This window comes from Urtica dioica, chromosome 2, assembly GCF_054948205.1.
Source record: "Urtica dioica subsp. dioica isolate 48M chromosome 2, U.dioica_male_clone48M_v1_H2, whole genome shotgun sequence".
Lineage (NCBI taxonomy): Eukaryota > Viridiplantae > Streptophyta > Magnoliopsida > Rosales > Urticaceae > Urtica > Urtica dioica.
The window spans coordinates 30,796,775-30,821,977 of NC_142757.1; the positions used below are offsets into that span (position 1 = coordinate 30,796,775).

The 25,203-nt window shown below is 37.4% G+C and overlaps 1 protein-coding gene across 1 annotated transcript; it reads right to left on the minus strand.

Moving 5' to 3' along the window:
* Positions 1-858: 858 nt before the first annotated feature.
* LOC149404324 (RNA cytidine acetyltransferase 1-like) lies at positions 859-10,883 on the minus strand. Its single transcript, XM_089604076.1, has 26 exons — positions 10,642-10,883; positions 10,213-10,304; positions 9,600-9,771; positions 9,173-9,295; positions 8,856-9,029; positions 8,647-8,757; positions 8,405-8,538; positions 7,952-8,045; positions 7,502-7,600; positions 6,928-7,064; positions 6,705-6,805; positions 6,209-6,332; positions 6,043-6,130; positions 5,808-5,907; positions 5,662-5,714; positions 4,870-5,046; positions 4,762-4,799; positions 4,079-4,172; positions 3,502-3,681; positions 3,280-3,388; positions 3,128-3,197; positions 2,149-2,296; positions 1,903-2,031; positions 1,659-1,784; positions 1,489-1,557; positions 859-1,303 (listed from the first exon to the last, which is right to left on the minus strand). Exons 1-26 carry the CDS (start codon positions 10,744-10,746, stop codon positions 1,094-1,096), a joined length of 3,057 nt encoding a protein of 1,018 aa, XP_089460202.1. The 5' UTR covers positions 10,747-10,883; the 3' UTR covers positions 859-1,093.
* Positions 10,884-25,203: the final 14,320 nt, after the last annotated feature.

Below are 25,203 nucleotides of genomic sequence, written 5' to 3' on the forward strand. Positions count from 1 at the left end.
CTCGTATTAGAATTTTATGTCCAACCCAGAAACACGGAAGACAACATTTGAATATTAACAAACATGAAAGGAAGAAGGAGACACGATGTTTTTACCCTGGTTCAGTCACTGACGACCTAGTCCAGCCTCTGATCTTCACTATCAATGGATTACAGATTACAAACGAGTAATTGAATTTCATAAGAAAAAAAACCCTAGAATTAACCCCAAATCACGATTCTGAGATCAATGTGATTTTTCTCTCTAATTCTCACTTTCTCTCTCTAATTTAGACTCGGAAGAATGGTTCTCTAATAATTTCCCAACCCAACGCGTCCTATTTAAAGCCGTTAGACGATGACTTAAATCGCAGGCGACCGTTGGATCATAAAAACTGTTTTATCAGTTTTTATCCTTGCCTTATCTTACACGCGTCTAATGCCGAGTTCAAATACAACAATGGATTCCATCCTGAAAATAAATTACACTACAAATCTAAAAATACTGCTATTTTGCGACAAAGTTGTCTAAAAAAATCCACTATTTTGTGACAATATTATCACGAAAATTGTGATTGTTACCAAGTTGTCACGCAATCAATGTATTTTGTGACTACTTTTTCAAGAAACTGAAAATTTTGTCGCACGCAGATTTGAGTATTTCGTGACCAAGTTGCCAACTCAACTAAGACATTTTGTTTTCTCTTTATGGTTTCTCTGGCATGGAAGAGACCTAGTTCAAAAAACTGGTCTTTTTTCTTCAGAACTTTCAGTCTCTCTGAGCTTGCTCTTCCCTGGACAGCTAAGTGAAGCCAAAAAGAATCAAAAGACATAGAAGGCGAAATAATGGCTGGCTTACTGCTAAGAGGACATATCACAATGACGGAAAAACTGAAAATATAATTAACCAAAAAATACTGGTAGACCTTAAATAAGTGATACAAAGAAATCTGCGCAGGGAGTTCTAAATAAATAAATATTCTACGAGAATAATAAGAGTGAAAGTAGTCAAAATTTGATGGTACATATATCTGTACACGACTTGATGGTCTCTAATAAATTCTGCTGACACAAAAGTCTGAGTTATTGTAATTTTCTTATTGCCACTTGAAACATCAACGCCGGGGTTTCTTCTTCTTGTCTGATCTCGAGCCATCCCCATTGCTTTTGTCTCGCTTGCCCTTGCTCTCCTTCCGATTCGATTTCACAGTAACAAGGCCGCCCCGGGGAACCTTTCCATCAACAGCTTCATCAATTTCGGCTCTAATAGCGTATCGTTGGAGATCTTTGGGGTCTAATCCCGACATGTCGGGTCTCATTTTCTCCTGTGTGAACCCAGGGCGAATTAGCAACGTCCTTTTAATACTTAACCAGGCAACTATGAATCTCACTAGTTTTACTGGAAGACTTGTCAGTATAAATAGCTTCTGAACTATTAGATAAGTTGAAATTTCCTTGAAGATGTCAAGGGCAATAAAGGCAACGCGAAAGACCATGGAACGAGACATACCTCGACCTGCCGGGCTGCTTGTCTAAGATCTTCTTCCATGGAGACGTTGTTTGGTTCCATCGCAGATATCTAAAACCAAGGTTCAAAAAAGGGATTGTAATTCTTTGCATCTTAAAAAAAAGCGAATAGATGTTAGATAATATATTATGTGAGGTTCCCACTTTACATACCTCACTCAACCGGCGCTTGCTTGAATCAGTCTCTTTCCCAGAAGTTCGGTTCAGATATGTGCACAGCTTTTTCATAACTTTCATCTGTAATGACAATATTTGTTGCCTATCCAGACCCATTTGTTTCTGTCATTGGAGGGCTCGAAAGAAAGAACAAAGAGCAAATTTAAGCACGCGACCAGAGGATAAAAAGGAGCAAAAAAAAAAAGGAATTTAAACAGTCGGGCATGGTTGGAATTAAGACCTCGATTTGTGAGATTTTTTTACCCTGCAAGCCTTTGCATAGCAAAACACAAACTTGGGGATAGTCTAATGTAACGGGAAGCCTCTCTTCAAAATATAGGCGTGCAAGCTTTCGTAATAGATCCAAGATCTGCAAATATTAAAAAGTTACTACCCTAATAGTTTATTTGATATCCCAAATGGATAATGGTAGTTTATAAGTTCATTGCGAGAAAATATAAAAGTCATGTATCGGATAAAATGTTACCGTGTGGTAGTCAAGACCATTTTTGGTGTAGGCTTCCAATCGCTTCACATCATGAATTGAGAAAATACCTTTGATTGATTCTAGAAGTCCATCAACCTTAGAATCCTCTGATATAATATCTGAGAAATTTATTTTAGGATCCAACACACTGCGAAAGTAAAACTAATGTGAGAATTGCATATTGAAAAAAAGAATATATACATGTATGTATATATATGTATGTATGTGTATATATATATATGTATGTATGTATATATGTATGTTTGTATGTATATATATATATATATATGTTTCTATGTATATATATATATGTTTCTATGTATATAAATATATATGTATATGTGTATGTAATCTACATATACATACATATATATATATATACATATACATACACATACATATACAAACATATATATATATACGTATATATAGGGTTCATTAGGAAAATAGCCAACTAAAACGTTTAACATTGCTAAATAGCTAATGTTTGGTAAATCTTAGGTAAATAGCAATTTCCATGTATGTATATATACATATATATACATGTATATATATATATGATTCATCAGGAAAATAGCCAACTTAAATGTTTAACATTGCTAAATAGCTAATGTTTGGTAAATCTTGGGTAAATAGCAATTTTCATGTATTTACAAACGTAAATCTTTGATAAATAGCCACCTCCATATATTAGACCACGTCATTATTTACAGCTATTTACCTAAGATTTACCAAACGTTTGTTATTTAGCAATGTCAAAAGTTTAAGTTGGTTATTTTCCTAATTTTCTTATATATATATATATATATATATATATATATATATGTATGTATATGTATATGTATATGTATATATATATATGCATGTATATGTATATGTATATGTATATATATATATATGTATGTATATGTATATGTATATATATGTATATGTATATATATATATATATGAATGTATGAAATTACATGTCAACACTTACCTCATAGCAAGCTTGTACTCCATTGTACGGTATGTCTCGCTCAAGTACTCGACAAATCGCATTCTGAAATCTGTATAAAATTTCATAAACTGTCAAGATATAGTAGACACGATGAACACGAAATATAAATTCATTTTGAAAAGTAGACGGACCTTCGAAATATGGTTTAAGAAAGCCCCATTTGTCGGAAGCATAATCTCCAACATCATCATTATCCAACGGTTTTAGTACCATGCACGTATACTCGCCAGTAATGGAACTCTAAATCCATTAGAAAATAAAATAAATAATTAAAAATATTATTTTCTTACCCGAGTAAAAATTACTCACATATTCAATGCAGATATCAAGGTATAAAAAGTAATCATCTTAACTGGAGTATGGCCAATAAAGAATGGAGCAAAATTATGTTTTCGCCAAAAACGAAGAAGATCTAATGTGAGCCCAAATGAGACACCAATATAGTGAAGCTTCTCTGGTTTCCTGTCACTCAGGGGAACAAGCAAAGTGGGAAGATCTTTCCTAGGCTCTATGGTCTCCTCTAGCAACGAAGCCTGTAAGTCAGTGATCAAAGGTAAAATATGTATAAAGTAAACAAACAAAAAAATGAAAAAGAGTTGAGGTGTTTAATCTGAGACAAAAGATTCTATTTCTAATAAATTTGAAGAGAAGTATAATCTTGGAAGTAAGTTCACACCAAGAAACGAACAAAAAAAAGTAAAGCACAGTTTATATTTTTAGTAGATTAAGTAATTTTCTTTCTCTCACATTTTACCCTTTCAAATTACAAAATAATGAAATTTTACCAAGGAACGTTAATAAAGAAAAATAATAGAGGGTCCCTCAAAAATAGAAGAGTCCATGAAAGGCATCATATGACGTAGGCAAAATATATTCTCAATTGTTTACGAAGAAGAACATGAGACAAAATCGTGGTCAAGAGAATTGAACCTTTTTAGCTTCATCTAAGACTCGAACTTCTGGAGTATCCTCCACATATTCAGGATTATTCTCAGATATAGATGCAAACTGTCCTTCATAATACCTGTAAAAAGAAATTATTTTTTTATATAATATATATTTATAGTACAATAGAAGTATTAGCTTGTAGTTTTTCAGAATTGTGATACTATGACTAGTAAAATCATTAAATTGTTTTGGGAAAGTAGAATTGCAAGACTGGTACGGTATCATTTGGGTAGAGGAATGAACTAGTTTTGTCTACGCTTAGCCTATTGGTCAGTTTCAGATCTCTCGAATATTCATGTCATATTTTCTATTCACATTATATTGTCAATGAATTTTCGAGGTTTCTATACATCGCTGGTTCCAATCCCAGGCTCCTAGTTTTGACCTTATAAAGCACCATAACTGGTCCCCAATCATGTTTTATGAAAATGACTTTTTTTAAGGAAACTTATGAAACTGATTAATGCTACAAAATGTCAAAATCTATATATGTCAACGACTGTTTTGTTCATAAAACCAGTTTAAGAACCAAAATGCGTAACATATAGTTATAAACTTTGTTGTGCTAAACAGCCTCTATAAGTATTCATTTTGCTTATATGTTTGTCAACTCAACCAAAATATTGTTCATCCTCTATGTGATTTCAGAGTCGCAACATATATACCTTGCCAAAAGTTGAACAGCTTGTGAGCCATATCCAAGCTGCAGGAAAAAAAACACAGAATTAGAAAAAATGGAGAAAGGAGAATAGAAAGACAAAAGATAATCAAACCTTCACTGCACTTGGATGGGTAGCTATCCGTACGATCCGAACACCCGAAAGAGTCGGGAAAACGTCGTCTTGAAATTGCTCCTTAAATTTCCAAGGTATCTGGTCTCCAGCTGGTTGACGGCCAGTACTGAAACTCTTGAGTATAGATTTGCGAGAAATCTGACCCTCTAGAGAGACCTATGAATAAGACAATAGTACATGGCAAGACAAAAATTTAAGTAACTTTGATCTCATCCTTCAACGTGCACAATTATTTATTTTGAAATTCCAAATGCCCGAAACCAGGTTCCGAGGGACATGGAATATTTTGTTCAATCCCTAGGATTAGAACCTAGGAATCATTAGAGCATGTGGATAGGGTTCGGTCTACCGATGATATGTAGTTCGGCAGTCTGTTTCGACCCCTGAGAATGCCAATATGAATCTGTGGATTTGGCATTTGCAGGGATTTGACTTTGTGACACCAAGCTTTGACAATGGTCCAGGTTTTTTTTTAAAACATCATACATTTCACGTTTTTTTTTTAAATGTGATTGAATCTTTTGTCATCACATACAGTAGAAGGAAACAACCAGGCATTAGCAATAAGATACAAGAAAAAGGAGCAACGGACCATAAGAGATAAGATGGCTCAAAGCCTTGAAGGGACACGATATCTTTGTTTTGACAAAAATAACTCCTTCCAAGTTACACATAATGTCAGAAAAAAATTAAAAGCAGCATTTTAAAAAAATTAATAAAGGGATAATACTCCAATATCTAGAATTGGTATGGAAGAGAGCTCATGCTAACCTGAATGACACACAAAATATCAGGAATTACATTTGAGGACTGATCAACGGGACCTGAAAAAAAACGGAAAACGATAAGTTTCTTAAAAAAAAGGTCCAAACTCAAATATATTAAAGATAGGAAATCTAAAAGATTACGAGTGTTACCAAGTAATACAAACAAGTGGTGTGCTGGTGCATCTGCCATCAGTTGCAAGTCATTCGGGGAGTTTTTGTAGTGAGATGAAACATATAAGGCCATCATGCGCTGCAGATATTGCAATATATATAATTATACATGTGAGATTATCACCATAAGACTCAACAAAGGCACCCAAAAAAAGAGGGGGGATAATTAGATATTTATTTGAATGACAAGAAGATTGAATCTTTTTAGTTTTACCTGCAAGAATAACTCACTCGCTTTGTGATAAGAGAAGAGTGCATCGCGATTAACATAGTAGAGTTCACACTCACTTGGGTGAGGTAACCTAGATTAAAAAAATGAAGTAAGAAATAATACAAAGTAATTGGTTTTAGCCTTTTTTTTTTTTGTAAAGAAATCATACCCTCTAAGTGGAGGGATTGAATTTGAAACATCCAAGCAGAGTAAGCCATTGAGCCATGATTCTATGGGGTCCCCAGATGCATATCTTATAGATTCATTCAATTCTATCTTTTTGAAAAGACGGCCTATAATAAATAAATAAAAATTGGCATAAAATATAGAAGGTTAACTTCTTTTCAATTTCGTATATGCAAAAGATTAAAGCATGATACATAAATGGTCAGAATTATGGGGTATGTCTGTTCAACAAGTCCTTTTAAGGATTTCCTTCAGCTGCTAAGAATTGATATTAGAAAATTGAGAAAACATTACACTATTCAGCATAAATAAATGTTATGATCCCTATTCAGGACCAAATTGGCTTGTAAGCATGCACGCTTTCGTGAAGCCCTCTTTACTTGTAACTTTCTTTCATAAAGTTAGATTTGTAGTTTGATAATTGCTGTTATTAGATAACACACAGCTTATTTACACACATTAACAAAGACGAGGAATACCGGATTGATGACCCTCGACACCTTGCACCGATGATGCATGGCTTTGCTGTTCCAATTGCTGGATAAGCTTAAGGGACAAAGAGCGACCGGTTCCTTCATATCTTTTATGAATAAAAATCCATGATATACAGGTTAGTAGCTAAACAATTTTGGAGAAGAAAGTAAAGTTCTTTAATGAAAAGCTCTAACATCACAAAACAATTCCATATAAGAAAGTGCGTACCCGTTCACAGTAGATGAAAAGAAGACAAGATAAGGACCGAGCAGTGATCTCACTATTGGCAACGGAATAGCTGCTGCCTCGTCAATCACCAGTAAGTCAACTTGGGAAAGCTTGTCGTGCTCTTGCGGTTGTATATACTACAAAAAAAAAAATTAATAAATAAATAAATTGCATCAATCACATAGCTGCACAGGTAATCAGAGGATCTATAATCCACACTCTTAAATTATGACCAATTTTGGCACAGTAAAATAAGATAACTGTGTATAAAAATCGGCATATGAAGCGACTCGGGTGATTTAATACAGCATCACATCAAACAGCAAAGCACTGAAGACCATGAGTCTATTGTTCAGATAACTCTAACAAACACATACAAAATGCGAACAATTGCTATATATATATTTTTTTTGAAAAAGAAACTCGGACTTTTATTGAAAAATGCGGCTCAGCCGAAAAAAGTACAGGAAAATAGAGCTGAGGAAACCCAAAACCAGCTCCGAAACAACAAAAAAAGAAACCAGCTCGACAGATAAAATTGCTATATATATATATATATATATATATATTGAACCTGAATCGTTTGTCGACTCTGCTTGTTGATGTTTATCTTCACAATTGCTTTTTTAAAATCCGCATTGTTACTTCTAACCACATCAAAATCTAGATGCTCCTGAAAACAGAGGTTTCACGATAGCACCACAATATTATATTAAATTTAGCTTGTTTTCCATCCATGATTTTAATGTAGAAGTACATTCACAATTTGCATGGATTTGTATCAACCAGAAAATATAATTTAGATCCAGAATGTAGAAATCCCAATCTTGTTCCCAATAGCTTATGAGAAAGCCACGAAAGGGAATGTCAGAAGAAAAGAATATACACACAGACACATACATATATTTATGTATACATACATAAATCAGCACTTCAAATCTGCCCAAATTCTCATAGGTCGCTGACAAAGGGATAAAACATAAATCAATCATATACTGTACACTGCATATGAATGTTGGTTTACCTTGTAATCAAGTGCCTCGAGACCTTTGCAAACAAATTCAAATAGTGTTTTTAAATTCTCAGGGGTAGGCGCAGTAACGTAGATGCTCGGGTACCTATTGAGATAAACAAATCCTAACATTGATCAAATTGTGAAAAAATGTAAACAGCGTGATAAAATTATTATAAAAGAGCTAAGAAATAAAGAGAAATATCCAAAAATAGCCCAGTTGGACAAACTTTTAACAGAATAGCCAAGGTTTCACATTCTTTGGTGAAATACAGAGCGTATTGATTGCATATTCAAGTTGTAATGCAGTAAGCTTTTTTTCGACTGAGTTTGGCTGGTCCTCTAAGAATTGTGCAGCATTGGCTATTTTCGGAAAACTTTAGGTCTCAAATGGCTAGATTGCCGAAAAGAATATATATATATATATATATACATATATATATATATATATATATAATTTAATACCCTGCAGCAACAGCTCCAGCGATTGCCAAACCAAGAGCAGCTGATTTTCCTCTGCCTCGAGCAGCAAGGCAGGCAACTGTACTTTTCAGTGCCTTATCCAAAATTGCATCCAGAAAAGTAATCACAGCTTTTCCCTATCAAACACCCACAAACATAATCATGATTACCAAATTGAAAATTAAGAAATTGCGTATGGAAACAACACAAAAGACAAGCAATATTCAGCATCAAGTTATCTCTACCTGGTCCAATGTACAACACTTCTTTATCAAAGGACCAACGGGAAAATCATCATTAAGCTCCTCTTTAAGATGCTTCAGGTCTTGTTCTGCCTCCGATAATCCTTCTGTGTCCTTCGATTGTCAATCAAGTTGAGATTAAATATGGGATTAGTTAAATTAAATGGTATGTAAAGTGTGCTTTACGAAAGTTTCAAGACAAAACAGGTCACCTCTTGAACGGGAACCGGTTTGATTGATTTGACATGAGAGGAAATCGGTATGATATTCAGTTCATCGTCCATTAATATACAGGCTTTGCAAGACGCAGTTGATAGTATAAATCGTTCATTAAAGCGCGGAATAGCCTCAGAGTGCGACTCTGTTCGGAACCTCTCGTGAACATCCTGAAAGAATATAGTGGTTTCAAAATTCAAAGAATAAAGGCAGCACAACAATGCAAACATTTCACAGTATGAAATAGCCAATTGACCGAGTTTTTATCATGCAAGGGAAGAAAACAGAGACGGAGATTTATACAAGTACTTACCATAACCATGGTATACAGTTTTGTAAGAGAGTTCAGAGAATGAAGCAGAAACAATACTATACCACCTCCCTCCACGGTTTCTATCGACCTTGCCAGTAGATTTGGAGTCAAAGCCTCAAAATCCTGAGGGGGGTATAAATTAAATCAATCATGAGAGGACTAAAAGGTATATGTAACTTTTTCTTTTTTTTATAACTGTGGTGTCCGTGTAGACACGACTAAAGTCCACGAGGCCCTGGCATTATCGACTAGGAGACTACCCCCAGTGGCCCCAATTGTTGCGTTCAGGGGGAATTGAACCGGGGATGTGCAAGATCCCAAGAATCGCCCTTACCACTAGACCAACCACTTGGGGTTAAAAGGTATATGTGTCTATAGTTACATAAAATTCCATAAAAGAGTGTTGAGCATGGTATATGAAAATTACCTGAAGTATACACATCCCAAAAGTAGTACCAAGAATTCGTTCTGAATCCTTGTACAAGCAGTATGTTACCCCCGCAGTTTCAAGGAAAAGTGAAAGAGGGTCAACCTTCTCGCGATCGTGCAAGCCACTTTGTATTAGGCGTTTCAGCTGTTTCGCACGTTTTTTCTTGTGACTGTTGTGTCAAGGTAGGCAACAAAATCAGAATCTTGATAACAACAGATTGGCAATTTATATTGGTAAGCACTTAGAAAAATCTTGCGTAACAAATTCTTTACTTGCTTATGAGGCAATATGCATGAAAAGTAGATTCATATCGTATAAGCAGAAAAGATTGCAGACATACAATTTTTCTCTATTACCCTACTAATCCTACAAGAATAGGAACACCCTAAAATGCTTCTCATTCTCTAAGTTCAGCCTCTTTCTCATTTATGAAGTTATAATATATCTCTAAACAGAACCATCACAGCATAAAACTACAATATGTTTACCTGATCTTTAATCAAAGACGCTCAAGCTTCTCAAACTATCCTTTTTGCTTAGTATAATGTTATTTATTTCTCTATATCGGAAATGAGATTTTTCAAAATAAATAAAATAAAAAACTGAACACCTGCTGAGCTCAAGCTTGTTCTTGTAACACCACAACACATTAGGACGCGACTTCACAACAGCCTTGCTTAGAATGTAGTGAAGATTCACAATCTGCAAGAAGAAAGAAAGACGGAAAATATCTGAATCACAATTTTCTTTTTAAAAAAAAAAACACCTGCACTAGCTTTAGCTAATATTACACAGAACCGATTTCAAACCATTAACCTTAACACCTTTTGCACTTCAAATATAGAAGGAATTCGATAATTTCAAGTTCTTAAGTGATTTTTGTTTCTTCCATATCAGAAGTATCTCCGTATCACAATCAAACATAAAGACCTCGACTTTTGTTTCACTTCTATCTTCCTATAAAAAATAAACCCGAAACCCAATAAACTCGGAAATATCACTGCGATATAGACAGAGAATATGGTTCAATTTGACGAACCTGGTCGTGGTACTTGTCGCCGATGATGAAGAACATCGAGCGGTGTCTAGTCTTGACGCCATTTTCGATTAGGGTTCGAATTCGCTCATCTACTTTCTTCCTCATTGTTTGGTTTGAAGTTGAACTTCTCAAATTCGAAAGGCTTTTCACTTATTCGCAGCCGCTCTCTCTCTCTCCTTTCCCTCTAAGCCTGTGCTGCCGTAGTAATAGTAGGGTTTATCTCGGACAAAAAAAAAAAAATAGTAGGGTTTATCTGTCTCTGGTTTCGGGGTTTTATATGTATGTTTTAGAACGACGTTTACTCTGCACAATTTTAAATTGTGTCCTTGTGTTTCTTAAAATTAGATATTAGACCCTGAATATTATTATTCTGAACAAATATATTTTTCTTTTAAGTATACTATATAAACAATAATATATAACCTTACTGTTAGGAATATTGCGCACTAGAAGATAGAAGATGATGATTACTAAATAAGATAAGAAGTTACTTTATTAGCATCATATGATTAGTGGGCTGAGGTCTGATAACATTCAGAATCAATAACAACTATCATCCATAGTCTTCGTATTAAACTGAATCGCATGCTGGGCATCCGAGATCGGGCGGTGAACTAAAACTTGGTCGATGACTGATATGTGTCTGGGAAGCTTTGTCTAAAGTCATATATGTGGAACACAAGTGAAGGTTGACCACTTAGTAGGAGCATTCTGCACTTGTGATAAGTGTACGACCCGGACAAACCTTGCATATAGATGTGTCGTTTAAGGATCGTTACGACACACTAGCCAGGGTCACAAATGATGGTCACAGTGACGCTTGATCTTAATCTTGAAGTGATCATGGACTTCTAGGTCGTGTTACCGGGTTCTTTGATTCATCACGTTAAAGACCAATGAAGGTTGAATAAATGGATGTTTTGGGAACTCGGGACATAATTGTAGAAGAAAGTGGTTTACAGATACGGAATCCAGCCTTCCTAAAAGAAGGTTAATGTTCTCTCACCTAAGGGCTGATTCCATAACCGATTGATTGTGCACACTTCCGAAGTTGGCTTACGTTCGGTTGAATCTTTCGCTGGGGAAGCAACGATGCTTAGGGCTTATATGTAACGAGAAATGTATAACGGAACAATTGACCTATCTCGATACGAGCAGAACCTAGAGGGTCATGATCACGTACTGACTAAATCAGTGGACACTCGTTATGATGATTAAATATAATTCTAGTATTAAATGAGAGTTCAGTCTTAGCTTACACGGTGGAGTATTGACTAAGATTAGACGAATCGATCGAAAAAGATAAAGGACTTTTTTCGTCTTTTTGATCGGATTTGTTAAGCTTCTACTACTAAGTCCATCGTCCCCGATTCGGCTTCGATAAAGGCGGATAAGAACGTTAATATAATAGTATGTATGTATTATTATAATCTCACTTGCTATAATAGTGATAGATAGGATTAATTCCAAAAATGGTATATTTGGAATAAATAAATATTTATGGTAAAACTGTTTATTTATTGCTAGATCAAGTAAATAAACTTAATCTAGGAGAGTATATTTTCCTAGATTTTCTCAACAGCAAAATATTTTATATTGTTGTATAAAATAAAATCCTAGATACTGATCTGACGGATGAGAGAAAAAATAGGATTCACTTATTGAGATCCAATGACTGAGATTTAATCCACTAGTATGAAAACAATAAAAGGAAATATTATCTTTTAGAATATTCTGGAATATTCTATAAAGATACATTTTAAACTGCTATAAATAAAGGGCTAATGGGAAGCAAAATTTAACCTAGTTGAAACAGTGTTGGACGACCACATTTTCTCCCTCTTGGCCGTGCCTACTTCTTTCCTCCTTCCCCTTGGAATTGTTTTAATTTCATTCTTAAAAATAAGAGAAAAAGATCGGAAACACCCCGTTTCCAGATCTAGTGAGATATAACGAAGCCCACTCTTTTATCTTATCTTCCTCAGAGATTACGTTTCGGAAGACTTTGGTGTCATCACATCGAGTCCTTGAAGGAGGAGTTCCAGGTCTGATCGTGTGGAGGCTTGTACGTTCAAGACGAAGACGGATTGTGAAAGCTTTCGGTTCGTGAGCCAAAAGCTGTAAGTTTTCTTAAACTCGTCTTTTATATGATATGGTTGCTTGATGAAGTTTCTTATGGTTAATTAATTGAGTAATCTCGATCTTGTTTAATAACCATGTTAATAATTAGCTCTTGTTAGCGTAATTATTCTTTTCCGCAGTTAGTTGGTTATTTAAGGTGAATTAATCACCAACACTTACAAAATAATTAATTAAGCAAAAACAAAAAACTTACTAAATAATAAAATCATAAAAATAATATTTGTCGTCGGTCGTTTTTTAAAAACCCAAAATATTAAATTCGATGTGACTCTTCCCCAAGGATCCAACACACCGAATTCTGAATTCGAAAGCCTAATTATGCTTTTTTTTTGTTTTACGGGTTTGAAGCTAGGATCGATTTAGAGTTGGTGACACGCAATGTCAACGCTAATGCTTGGCCGGTCTTCGGTGTTCCAAGTGAAGGTTGACTTATTCTTTTTTAAGAAGCAAATCGGCTCTCGTAGCATATTCTTTTTCAGTTTGGCTCCGATCCCCACACATTTTTCAAGGTCGGATCTATCGATTTGTACTTAGACTATCATTTTCGACACTGGGTGAATCTTGCTTCCTGAGGAGCTCGCCCTCTTCTTCCCCGGGTTCATCTTCTTTTGTGGTCGATCCAACAGCCATTAATTGATATTGACCCTCGATCGTTTTTTTTTCGACTTTCATCCTGTAGTTACTCATGTAGAAAGTTCTAGCGGCCTCCAGGCTTCCCTTGATTTCTCTTATTTCGTTTGATGTTGGGAAGCGGATGCACTGATGATAGGTCGAGGGTACGACCCTCATACCGTATATCAATGGCCCTCCTAATATAATATTGTATGGGAAGAGCAGTCGAGGACAAAAATTCTGAGATTTTGTTTATGCCCTCAGCTTGAACGGCAACTTAAGCATTTGTAGGGAAGAAATTGTTGCACCGTTGAACCTGATTAGGTCGGTCGAATCCCTTTCAATCGCAGCCTTACCGATGTTCATCGTTTTCATAGTACTTCTAAAAATGACATCGATTGAACTGCTGTTATCAATCAGGATTCTTGCCACCTCACAGTTCGACACGTCTAATGTCATAACTAGCGCGTCGTCATGAGGTCCAACCATATTCATTGCCTCACTTTCTAGAAAAGTGATCGACATGTCACTCCCGATGTTAGATTGGTGGGGTCTATTCTTTAGTTGGCATTGGTGCACCTCGATTGAATTGACCGATTCTTTATAGTATTTCGACCCGCCGATGATAATGTAGATCCTTTGTTTCGCTTGGGCTTATAGAGCAGATGGGCTCTCCTCATCCGGTGGTCCCCTCTTCGGAGAAGGATTTCCCCATCCCTAGAATCCTAAGTTCTTCTTCCTTGAAAGAGATCCAAGTCGACGTCCTTCAGCTCACCCTTCGTATAGTTTTCTGCTACAACTTTTCACATGGTCTCGCAATTGACCATTGCGTGACCTTTTCTGTTGTGAAAGTTGCAGTACGCATGGGGTCCCGGGTCCATTTCTTTTCCTGACCTTGATCTTTTTTACCCTCGTCGCCCTCGCTGAACGCAAACCCAAAGAGGCATTTTGCTTCTTCGCGGGTGAAGTCTCACCACGTCCGCCACCCTTCTTGAAGTTACTTCCATCGTTTCGGGTCCAAGTGCTAGCTTGGCCGACCTAGAGATCCTTACTTGCACCATACTTTTTGGCTAACAAGCTTCTTTCTTCCATTGCCTTGACGAAGTTCGAAGCTCGATGAATTGCGTTCTTGATGACTAAGGGACAGTTATGTTGGAATCGATCTAGGGTTTGAGAAAATAATTAACGCTTCGGTAAGCGGCGGAATTTTAAAAATTTTCTTTTACAAGTAAAACAGTTTTTACTAACCTAGACAAGTGCAAGTACATGTAATTAAAAACCAATATGAGCTAGAAGTTTACTAACCTTTCTTGAAGCTTGAACTTTGAAGAAGCTTGTGGAAAGTTTGCAACGCTCGTCTCCCCTCGCAGTACGTCTCTCTTTCTTTCCTCGGCACCTCGAGCAACCACGAAAGTTTCTATCACTAAATCACTCGAAAAGAAGGAATCAGTGAGTGGGCACTTTTAAACACTACGACTTAAGAACAAGTCTCGAAGTCGCAGAGCTAAACACTAGGTCGAGTGAGGACCTAGGTGCCAAGACAAGAAAAAATCGAAAATAAACTAGAGAGAGAGAGAGAGGATTTTCGGCCAAGTTCTAGAGAGAGAGTCTCTCAATCTCTTAAACTTAGGATGAATGAAAAGTGAGGAATGGGGCTCCTATTTATAGGAGAGGTTTTACCTTCAATAAAGTATTTTCCTCTTCTATAGAATATCACATATTCATGAGCAAAAATCCCTTATTTCCCATTCCATGTTGGGCGCCCAAGGCTGCCTCCTAGAGGCTTGGATTTGTTTCCTTTTTTGTTCCTTGCCTTGCCCATTACTCTCTTGGCCGAAATTCCTTGTGCATCTACATGCAAATTTGTATCCTCTTTTTCTTTTGGCAAGTATCTAAATACATTTATGCACAAAATAAACTCTCTTTCCTTGGGTATTATGGGCGCCTATTCTCATCTAGAAGGAGCTTCTAGAAGCTTCTTCATTTGTTCATGACAACATGAGAAAAGCCCATTAAGAATTTTCAATAAAATTCTTATGAAACGAAATTAATTCACAAGGCCCAATAATCAAGTTATAGCCGAGTGACATTAAGTCATCAAATGAACTTGTCAAAAAATTTAGTGACATTCATTTCATCATATGTCTCAAAAGACAAAAATACCCTTTTGATTATTTTCGTTCTTGTTTTGACTTAGCTTCCAGTTTAACTATTCCTATCGATGTGATTCGTGACAGGGACCTCATGGACCCAAATGAACAAAGCTTGAGCTAAAAACTTGGACTCAAAAGTTCACAAACCTCTTCCAAGTTTAGCTTAATGTCAACTGACTCCACTAAAGAGCTGACACTGAAAATCTCTCGGTTCAAATGAATTTGTTTTCTACTCAAGAATTCGACCTAATTATGATGAGCGGATCCACTGAATATTATCTATGTTTACCCTTCATGAATGTCATCAGCTAGTCGGGATTTACTAAATTACCATTTTACCCTTCTAGCTGTTATTTCCTCAACTCCTTTGTCGCTTGCGAATAAGTTAGAAACAATGTATTGAACAAGTCACATTGTTTCATCCAAAAGAGTCAGGACTCAATTTGGACACTGGCCAGTTCATTTATTCACACTCCAAGGAACAAAGCATGAGGTGACATACATTGCATTTCAGCAATTTTGTACATGAATTCCATATCTATGAGAACTTCACAAAGTTACTCATGACAGACTCACAACTTAGTACTTCACCAATAGGCCTTGTTCGGAATCACATAGTGAGTCCGAACTTTGACTTTCTCAAATGAGAATACTAAGGTGTGAAATGGCATGTCTCATTTCAGGATTAAGGTAAGCATGATGCAATTCATACATAGTGACTTCGAGACATAAGAGGTTAAATGGTTTGTTCTTATATTGTCTCTAGAAGTGCACTGGTCAATTCAGTACCTTCGGAAGATACCTAGAAGAACTATAGAGTCCCCAACTCTCAATGCCTCATAACCAGACATCATAGATTCTTCTAACAATCATACTGAGGTCAATAGTCCTTTGACCCTAAGATTGCGAATATATCGTTTTAAGCAAACTACGAAGACTTTGTTCATGCAAATCTACATTTGTCTCTTCGTAAGTTGTTAAGTTTGTTTATGGACTAAAAGACTAAGGTTTTATCATAAAGCTTCAAACAAAGAAAGAATGAATGAACGTTTCAACTTTATTAATGAATAGATAGGCAATTACAAGCAAGAGTCTTCATGAGACTTTATTACATCAAATGTACGAAATAAAGACTACAAATGTACAAATACTTAAGGAACTTTCTAAGCCATACATCCTCTTTGGATGCTTCACAAGCAGCCACATATTCTGCTTCCATTGTGGAGTCAGCAATGCAAGATTGCTTAATACTTCTCCACACAACAGGTCCACCATTAAGGATGAACACAGATCCCGAAGTGGATTTCCTGGAATCCTTATCCGCTTGAAAATCGGAGTCGGTATATCCCGTCATAGTCAGGTCAGTACCTGAGTATGTAAGCATCAAGTTCCTAGTTCTTCGAAGATACTTAAGAACATGCTTAACAGCAATCCAGTGCTCGGGTCCAGGGTTGGATTGGAAACGGCTAACTACGCCAACGGCGAAACATATATCAGGTCTAGTGCAAAGCATAGCATACATGAGGCTTCCTATGGCAGAGGCGTAAGGAATCTTCCTCATGTCTTCAATCTCTTGTGCAGTCTTGGGAGACTGGTCCTTAGAGAGTGAAACTCCATGCCTAAAGGGTGTTTGACCCCTCTTGCAGTCTTGCATCGAGAAGCGATCCATCACCTTATCAATATAAGATGCTTGAGAGTGCGACAGGGTCCGGTTTTTCCTATCTCGAAAGATTTGGATTCCCAGAATGTACGCGGCTTCTCCTAGATCCTTCATATCGAATTGCTTTGCTATCCAAACCTTAACCTCAGATAACTTACCCACGTCATTACCAATGAGAAGTATATCATCGACATATAGTATCAGAAACACAACTTTACCTTCGTGTATTAACTTGTAAACACAAGGCTCATCTATTGACTGTTCAAAGCCAAAGCTCTTTACAGTTTCATCGAATCTAATATTCCATGACCTAGATGCTTGCTTTAGTCCATAAATGGATTTAAGCAACTCACAAACCTTGGTCTCTTGACCTTTATCCACGAAACCGTCTGGTTGAGCCATGTAAATGCGCTCGTCAAGATTGCCATTCAGAAAGGCTGTCTTGACATCCATTTGCCAGATCTCATAGTCGAGAGCTGCAGCTATGGATAGGAGTATGCGGATGGATTTAAGCATCGCGACTGGCGAGAAGGTTTCTTCATAGTCAATCCCTTCTTGTTGGGTATAACCCTTCGCCACAAGTCGTGCTTTGAACGTCTCGACATTCCCATTAGGACCCCTTTTCTTCTTGTATATCCACTTACACCCTACGGGTTTAATCCCTTCAGGAAGGTCTACAAGTTTCCAGACATTGTTGACATACATCGAGTGCATTTCAACTTTCATGGCGTCAAGCCAGAGGTTTGATTCAGAACAAGCCATCGCTTGGCTATAGGAAACAGGGTCATCCATGTCGGAGACGGCTACAAGAGAGTCTCCATAAGACATATACCTGTCAGGCTTTTGAGTAGCCCTCCCACTACGTCTAAGTACTACTTGACGAGATTCTGATGAGTTAGGTTGTGTTTCAGTTGGGGTAAGAACAGTTCTTATAGATGAGGTAGAAGCTTACTCACCCAACTTTTCTTCAAGCACAATTTTGCTTCTAGGTTTCGCATCCTTCATAAAGTCCTCCTCAAGGAAATGAGCATTCGTGCTAACGAAAGTCTTATCGTCCTCGGGACTATAGAAAGTAAAACCTTTGGTTTCCTTCGGATATCCTACAAACAGGCACAATTTTGACCTACTAGCCAACTTGCTAGTCTTTTGCCTCAGCACGTGTGCAGGGCAACCCCAAATTCGGATGCGGCCAAGATTCACTTTACGGCCAGTCCATCGTTCATAAGGAGTACCAGGAACCGTTTTGGACGGAACTTGGTTCAGAATGTAGGCGGCTGTTTCGAGGGCATATCCCCAAAAGGAAAGCGGGAGTGATGAGTAACTCATCATTGATCTAACCATCTCCATAAGAGTTCAGTTTCTTCTCTCTGACACTCCGTTTTGTTGAGGTGTGCCAGGTGCGGTAAGCTGAGAAGCGATACCTTCTTCTTTAAGAAAGTCATCTAACTCTCCAGACATATACTCACCTCCTCGATCAGATCGAAGGGTTTTGATCACTTTGCCAGTTTGCTTTTCCACTAAAGCCCTAAAGACCTTAAATACGTTAAAGGTCTCGGATTTGTGTTTAAGCAAATAGACAAACCCATATCTTGAGTAATCATCAGTGAAGGTAACGAAGTATTCGTATCCTCCACGTGCCTGTTGGTTGAGCGGACCACATACATCAGAATGTATTAGTTCCAGCAACTCAGTGGCTCTTCGACCCTTATCGGAGAAAGGTCGCTTAGTCATTTTTCCTTCTATACAGGATTCACAAGTAGGTAGTGAACCTATTGCAGAGGCTTGGAGTGGACCATCCCTCACAAGTCTCTTAATCCTATCTAGACTGATATGACCAAGTCTTAAGTGCCAGAGGTATGTTGATTTTGTTAGATCGGAGGATTCAGAAAGTTTGATCCTCTTTGGCTCCCTAATTAGATCGTTATCTATTTCGGTGTCTAAAAGAGAAGGTTGAGTGGGATAGATGTAAAAAAGACCATTCTTCATACATGCATCAGTGACAAAAGAATTAGAAAAAGAAATACGAATTCCATTCTTTATAAACTTTAAATAATAATCTTGCTCGAAAAGTTGAGCAACAGATACTAGGTTTTTCCCAAAGGAAGGAACATAATAAACATTATTCAAATTTAAAGTTCGATCTTCAAAAGATAGCGTCACGGATCCCACAGTCTTCGCAGACACCACGCTCTCATCACCCCACTTGAAGCAGAAGTCGCCATCCTCTAAGCTTTTGCTTTTCCTTTTGCTTTGGTTTTGAGGTAGGCAGGACAGTTCCTACGCCAGTGACCAGGCTCGTTGCAGTGGTGGCACTTGTCGTTAGACTTGTCCACCTTCGGAGCCTTTGGCGCCTTCTTCTTCGTGTGAACCTTAGGTTGGTTCTTCTTCTCGGCAATGCGAGGTCTCTTCTTAGATCCAGAGGTGGAGGCAGTAGCATGTACTTCTCCTTGAGCCCTCTTTTTCTTAGTGAGTGCCTCAGCGGTTTGAAGTTCCTTCATGAGCTCGGTAACAGTGTACTCCAGCTTGTTCATGGAATAATTCAACTTGAAGGTATCAAAGGTTTCGGGGAGAGTTTCCAAGATCATATCTATTTTAGTCTCCCCATCAATCTCAGATCCAAGAATCTCCATTTCGTTTAGATAGCTAATGATCAGCATCATATGATCTCTAACGGGAGTTCCAGCCTTCATACGACAGTTCATGAATTGTCGGACCGCTTGTTGCCTAGCTTGACGTCCTTGCCCTCCAAACATCTCATGGAGATTGTAGAGCATATCGGTGGCAGTTTCATAATCACGATGTTGTTGTTGCAACACATTGTTCATCGATGCCAAAATATAGCACCTCGCAATCTCATCGGATCGAAGCCAGGCCGCCAGGGCGTCTTTCTCCTCTTGCGTCGAATCTTCATTCGTTTGAGGACAGGGGGTGGTGAGAACCCATTTGTGCTTGTCGACAGTAAGGACTATGTCAAGGTTACGTTTCCAGTCGACGTAATTGTCGCCTTCGAGTTTATTCGAGGAAAGAATTGTAGAGAGAGGGTTGAGAGACATATTGCCTTTAAAAGTTGAAACAAGTTTATGATTAGTCTTTGGTTTAGGATTTAAGTTTTATTAAGACTTTTGTAAAATCCAAAGGTGTTATAAACCAAACGATAATTTACTCCCTCAAGAGAAGGCCGCAAAAAATCTCCATTTATAAGTAAATGACACATCATTAATGCTAAGCCAAGATGTCAATACATCTATTTAGACTAGCCACCTTTTAAATTGGTTTGATCACTCACATCCTTTCGCAGAGCCTCAAGGGAGGATTACTAGGGATTGAGCCTAAGTGTGTAACCAACCACTTAGTCCAAAAGATCAGCTTTGAAAAACAATCCCCCAAGGGGAGGCCTTGTCATCATTGCATCACTCTCGGACGTAGCTCATTGAGCAATGATCGAAGCAATAACGCCTTGGAGTACTCACATTTAAGTGAGGGTCGCAAGAGCGGCTCTTAGTCCCACGTTATTGCATCTTTCACTAGTGTTGGGGATCGCGGGTTACAAACAACGAATATAACCCTCCCACTTAGTTTTGGAGATGGTTCATCGACTCTTATAAGTTCGGAAACAAATTTCCTAGTTAGAGAGCGACAGAGCGGACAACTAGAAGAGAATCCTAGATCGACATGTTCAGAGCAGTATTAGTGCATAAAGGCACAAGGTACATACTCGATCTTTTCCTATTTTCTATTTCGGGAAAGTGCATGAGGGAAGTGTGAACTTCAACTCACTCGAACACTTGAAAGTTTGAGATTACACATCTTTTTATTTTTCGGCTTGTCTACAAGGAGACCTCCCACTCAAAATTTCAAGAGCATATAGATTTTGAACATATGTGATATAGATATAGTTTTGAAAACATTTTGAAAATTTATTTGATTTGGATGACAAAATATTTTCAAGTTTGAAAGTGAAAACGGTTTTTCAAAATTCAAACTAGTTTTGTAAAAATTCAATTTCAATTAAACTTTCAAAAATCAAAACATTTTAATCTTACACATCATGTTTATAATCATATGAAAAACATTTTTGCTCAAGAAAATTTTCTCATTAGAGTTCTATAACTCATGGTAGTGGGGTTTGAAAATCCGGATTTCTAAAAAAACTGGAGTTTCAGACAGCCGCGCACCTCGGAGTAAAATCGCCATATCTAGTGGCTCCAATGTCCTTTTCAGCCGAAACTGGTGGCATTGGACAGAGGACAGACAGAGCTTTAATTTGATTCAAGAATCATTAAATTTAGATTTCTGAGCAGAGAGTTATGCCACTTTTAATGCGGGTTTACTCCAGCTCGAAGAAAAAGAAATAAATTAAAGCTTGGTCCTTTTTAGGTGCGAAAAAGAATCAAGTGTAACGGAACGTTTTAAGATGTTGTTTAAAGCTTTTATTTGTGTTTTATTAGTAGGGTAATAACATAGAATAAAAGAAATAACAACAAGCATAAAACGAATACGGTAAATAAAAGAAACTAGAAAGACAAAGTAACTAGTCACAAAAATTACCGAAATTTCTCAAACCTTTAAAACACGTTTTTCAATATAAAAAATTAAAAACTTTTAGAACTGATTCTAATGTGTTTTAAAAACATCCCAAACTCATAGAAAATCAACATGCTTTTTAATTTAAAGACATGAGCAATAAATTAAAAAAAATCTAAGATAACAATTCTAACTTGTCACAAAATTAGTACACTTTCGAAAACGATTTTCAAGCTCATAATTTTAAAAACATGTACATGCTAATCTTTGACCATAGCTCTGATACCATTTGTTGGAATCGATCTAGGGTTTGAGAAAATAATTAACGCTTCGGTAAGCGGCGGAATTTTAAAAATTTTCTTTTACAAGTAAAACAGTTTTTACTAACCTAGACAAGTGCAAGTACATGTAATTAAAAACCAATATGAGCTAGAAGTTTACTAACCTTTCTTGAAGCTTGAACTTTGAAGAAGCTTGTGGAAAGTTTGCAACGCTCGTCTCCCCTCGCAGCACGTCTCTCTTTCTTTCCTCGGCACCTCGAGCAACCACGAAAGTTTCTATCACTAAATCACTCGAAAAGAAGGAATCAGTGAGTGGACACTTTTAAACACTACGACTTAAGAACAAGTCTCGAAGTCGCAGAGCTAAACACTAGGTCGAGTGAGGACCTAGGTGCCAAGACAAGAAAAAATCGAAAATAAACTAGAGAGAGAGAGATAGGATTTTCGGCCAAGTTCTAGAGAGAGAGTCTCTCAATCTCTTAAACTTAGGATGAATGAAAAGTGAGGAATGGGGCTCCTATTTATAGGAGAGGTTTTACCTTCAATAAGGTACTTTCCTCTTCTATAGAATATCACATATTCATGAGCAAAAATCCCTTATTTCCCATTCCATGTTGGGCGCCCAAGGCTGCCTCCTAGAGGCTTGGATTTGTTTCCTTTTTTGTTCCTTGCCTTGCCCATTACTCTCTTGGCCGAAATTCCTTGTGCATCTACATGCAAATTTGTTTCCTCTTTTTCTTTTGGCAAGTATCTAAATACATTTATGCACAAAATAAACTCTCTTTTCTTGGGTATTATGGGCGCCTATTCTCATCTAGAAGGAGCTTCTAGAAGCTTCTTCATTTGTTCATGACAACATGAGAAAAGCCCATTAAGAATTTTCAATAAAATTCTTATGAAACGAAATTAATTCACAAGGCCCAATAATCAAGTTATGGCCGAGTGACATTAAGTCATCAAATGAACTTGTCAAAAAATTTATTGACATTCATTTCATCATATGTCTCAAAAGACAAAAATACCCTTTTGATTATTTTCGTTCTTGTTTTGACTTAGCTTCCAGTTTAACTATTCCTATCGATGTGATTCGTGACAGTGACCTCATGGACCCAAATGAACAAAGCTTGAGCTAAAAACTTGGACTCAAAAGTTCACAAACCTCTTCCAAGTTTAGCTTAATGCCAACTGACTCCACTAAAGAGCTGACACTGAAAATCTCTCGGTTCAAATGAATTTGTTTTCTACTCAAGAATTCGACCTAATTATGATGAGCGGATCCACTGAATATTATCTATGTTTACCCTTCATGAATGTCATCAGCTAGTCGGGATTTACTGAATTACCATTTTACCCTTCTAGCTGTTATTTCCTCAACTCCTTTGTCGCTTGTGAATAAGTTAGAAACAATGTATTGAACAAGTCACATTGTTTCATCCAAAAGAGTCAGGACTCAATTTGGACACTGGCCAGTTCATTTATTCACACTCCAAGGAACAAAGCATGAGGTGACATACATTGCATTTCAGCAATCTTGTACATGAATTCCATATCTATGAGAACTTCACAAAGTTACTCATGACAGACTCACAACTTAGTACTTCACCAATAGGCCTTGTTCGGAATCACATAGTGAGTCCGAACTTTGACTTTCTCAAATGAGAATACTAAGGTGTGAAATGGCATGTCTCATTTCAGGATTAAGGTAAGCATGATGCAATTCATACATAGTGACTTCGAGACATAAGAGGTTAAATGGTTTGTTCTTATATTGTCTCTAGAAGTGCACTGGTCAATTCAGTACCTTCGGAAGATACCTAGAAGAACTATAGAGTCCCCAACTCTCAATGCCTCATAACCAGACATCATAGATTCTTCTAACAATCATACTGAGGTCAATAGTCCTTTGACCCTAAGATTGCGAATATATCGTTTTAAGCAAACTACGAAGACTTTGTTCATGCAAATCTACATTTGTCTCTTCGTAAGTTGTTAAGTTTGTTTATGGACTAAAAGACTAAGGTTTTATCATAAAGCTTCAAACAAAGAAAGAATGAATGAACGTTTCAACTTTATTAATGAATAGATAGGCAATTACAAGCAAGAGTCTTCATGAGACTTTATTACATCAAATGTACAAAATAAAGACTACAACTCTTCTTGTGGGCACCATTGACAACAAGTTACTAGTCATTTCTTCTCGGAATCTAGAGTCATGCTAGAGTCCGTTTTTCAGCATAGTCCGGGCGGATTCATTATCGATGCTTAATATTTTAGCATGACACCTTTGTAACGGCTCATGAAATTTATTAGGGATTCAAACTCCGACTGCTGAGCGTTCCAAAGGTTAGCCATGGTGGATTCATCTTCCATGCACATGGAATAATGTAGTCGATGTTAGCTGTCTGATGCTAATCAATGGATCATTCTTCTAATTATGAGAACCACTCAAGTACGGCCATGTACATGTTTTCGACGAATAGTTGGTAGTAGCCTGCCTCCTTTTCATCCTTCCTTAGTTGAGCTCGACACATTGCGATCCTAAATGATGTTATATGAGCCTGACCTTTTTCAATGTCCCTGATGAATACATTACTGATTTTTCAGTGAAATGAGTTCTTCTTGTTTCGGCGAGGAGTCGGTCGATCTCAAGGACCGAGCTTGTTGTGCTATGAAACTTCGTGTTGATACACCTGGGTACGGCTTTAACTAACTACTTGAATTTTTCAAACTTGTGTTCACTGCGGAGGGGAACTGATGCCCTACGCATATCGGGGTGACCGTCATCTTCTCAATTGGATTTAGTACCGTCGAGCTTAGTCCTCCATCTAGCTATATGGAGGGTCCCAATAGATTTCTTAAAGAGGTCGCACCCGGGACGGTCGGAGTGGATCGAGAAGGAGGCCCACTTGGAAGAGGTGGGGGTAGACCATCCAGACCCATACGAGTTTCCGAAGTGGATGCTTCGGCGACATGATGGGTGGTTACTAGCTAAAAGATCGGGTATGAAGTCTAGACGAGTACTAGGAGGGAGAGTTCGGTTCGTTTCCACGACCGTAGTCGTTCATCGAACCGAATGACCTCTCATGTCTCCGCTTGTGGACCAGGATCAGGTGGGGGTGGAGTTGCGATGTTGTCCAACCGAGATCGAATGATCCGGTTGGTTTCATCTTGGCCATCGACTCTTTTCAAC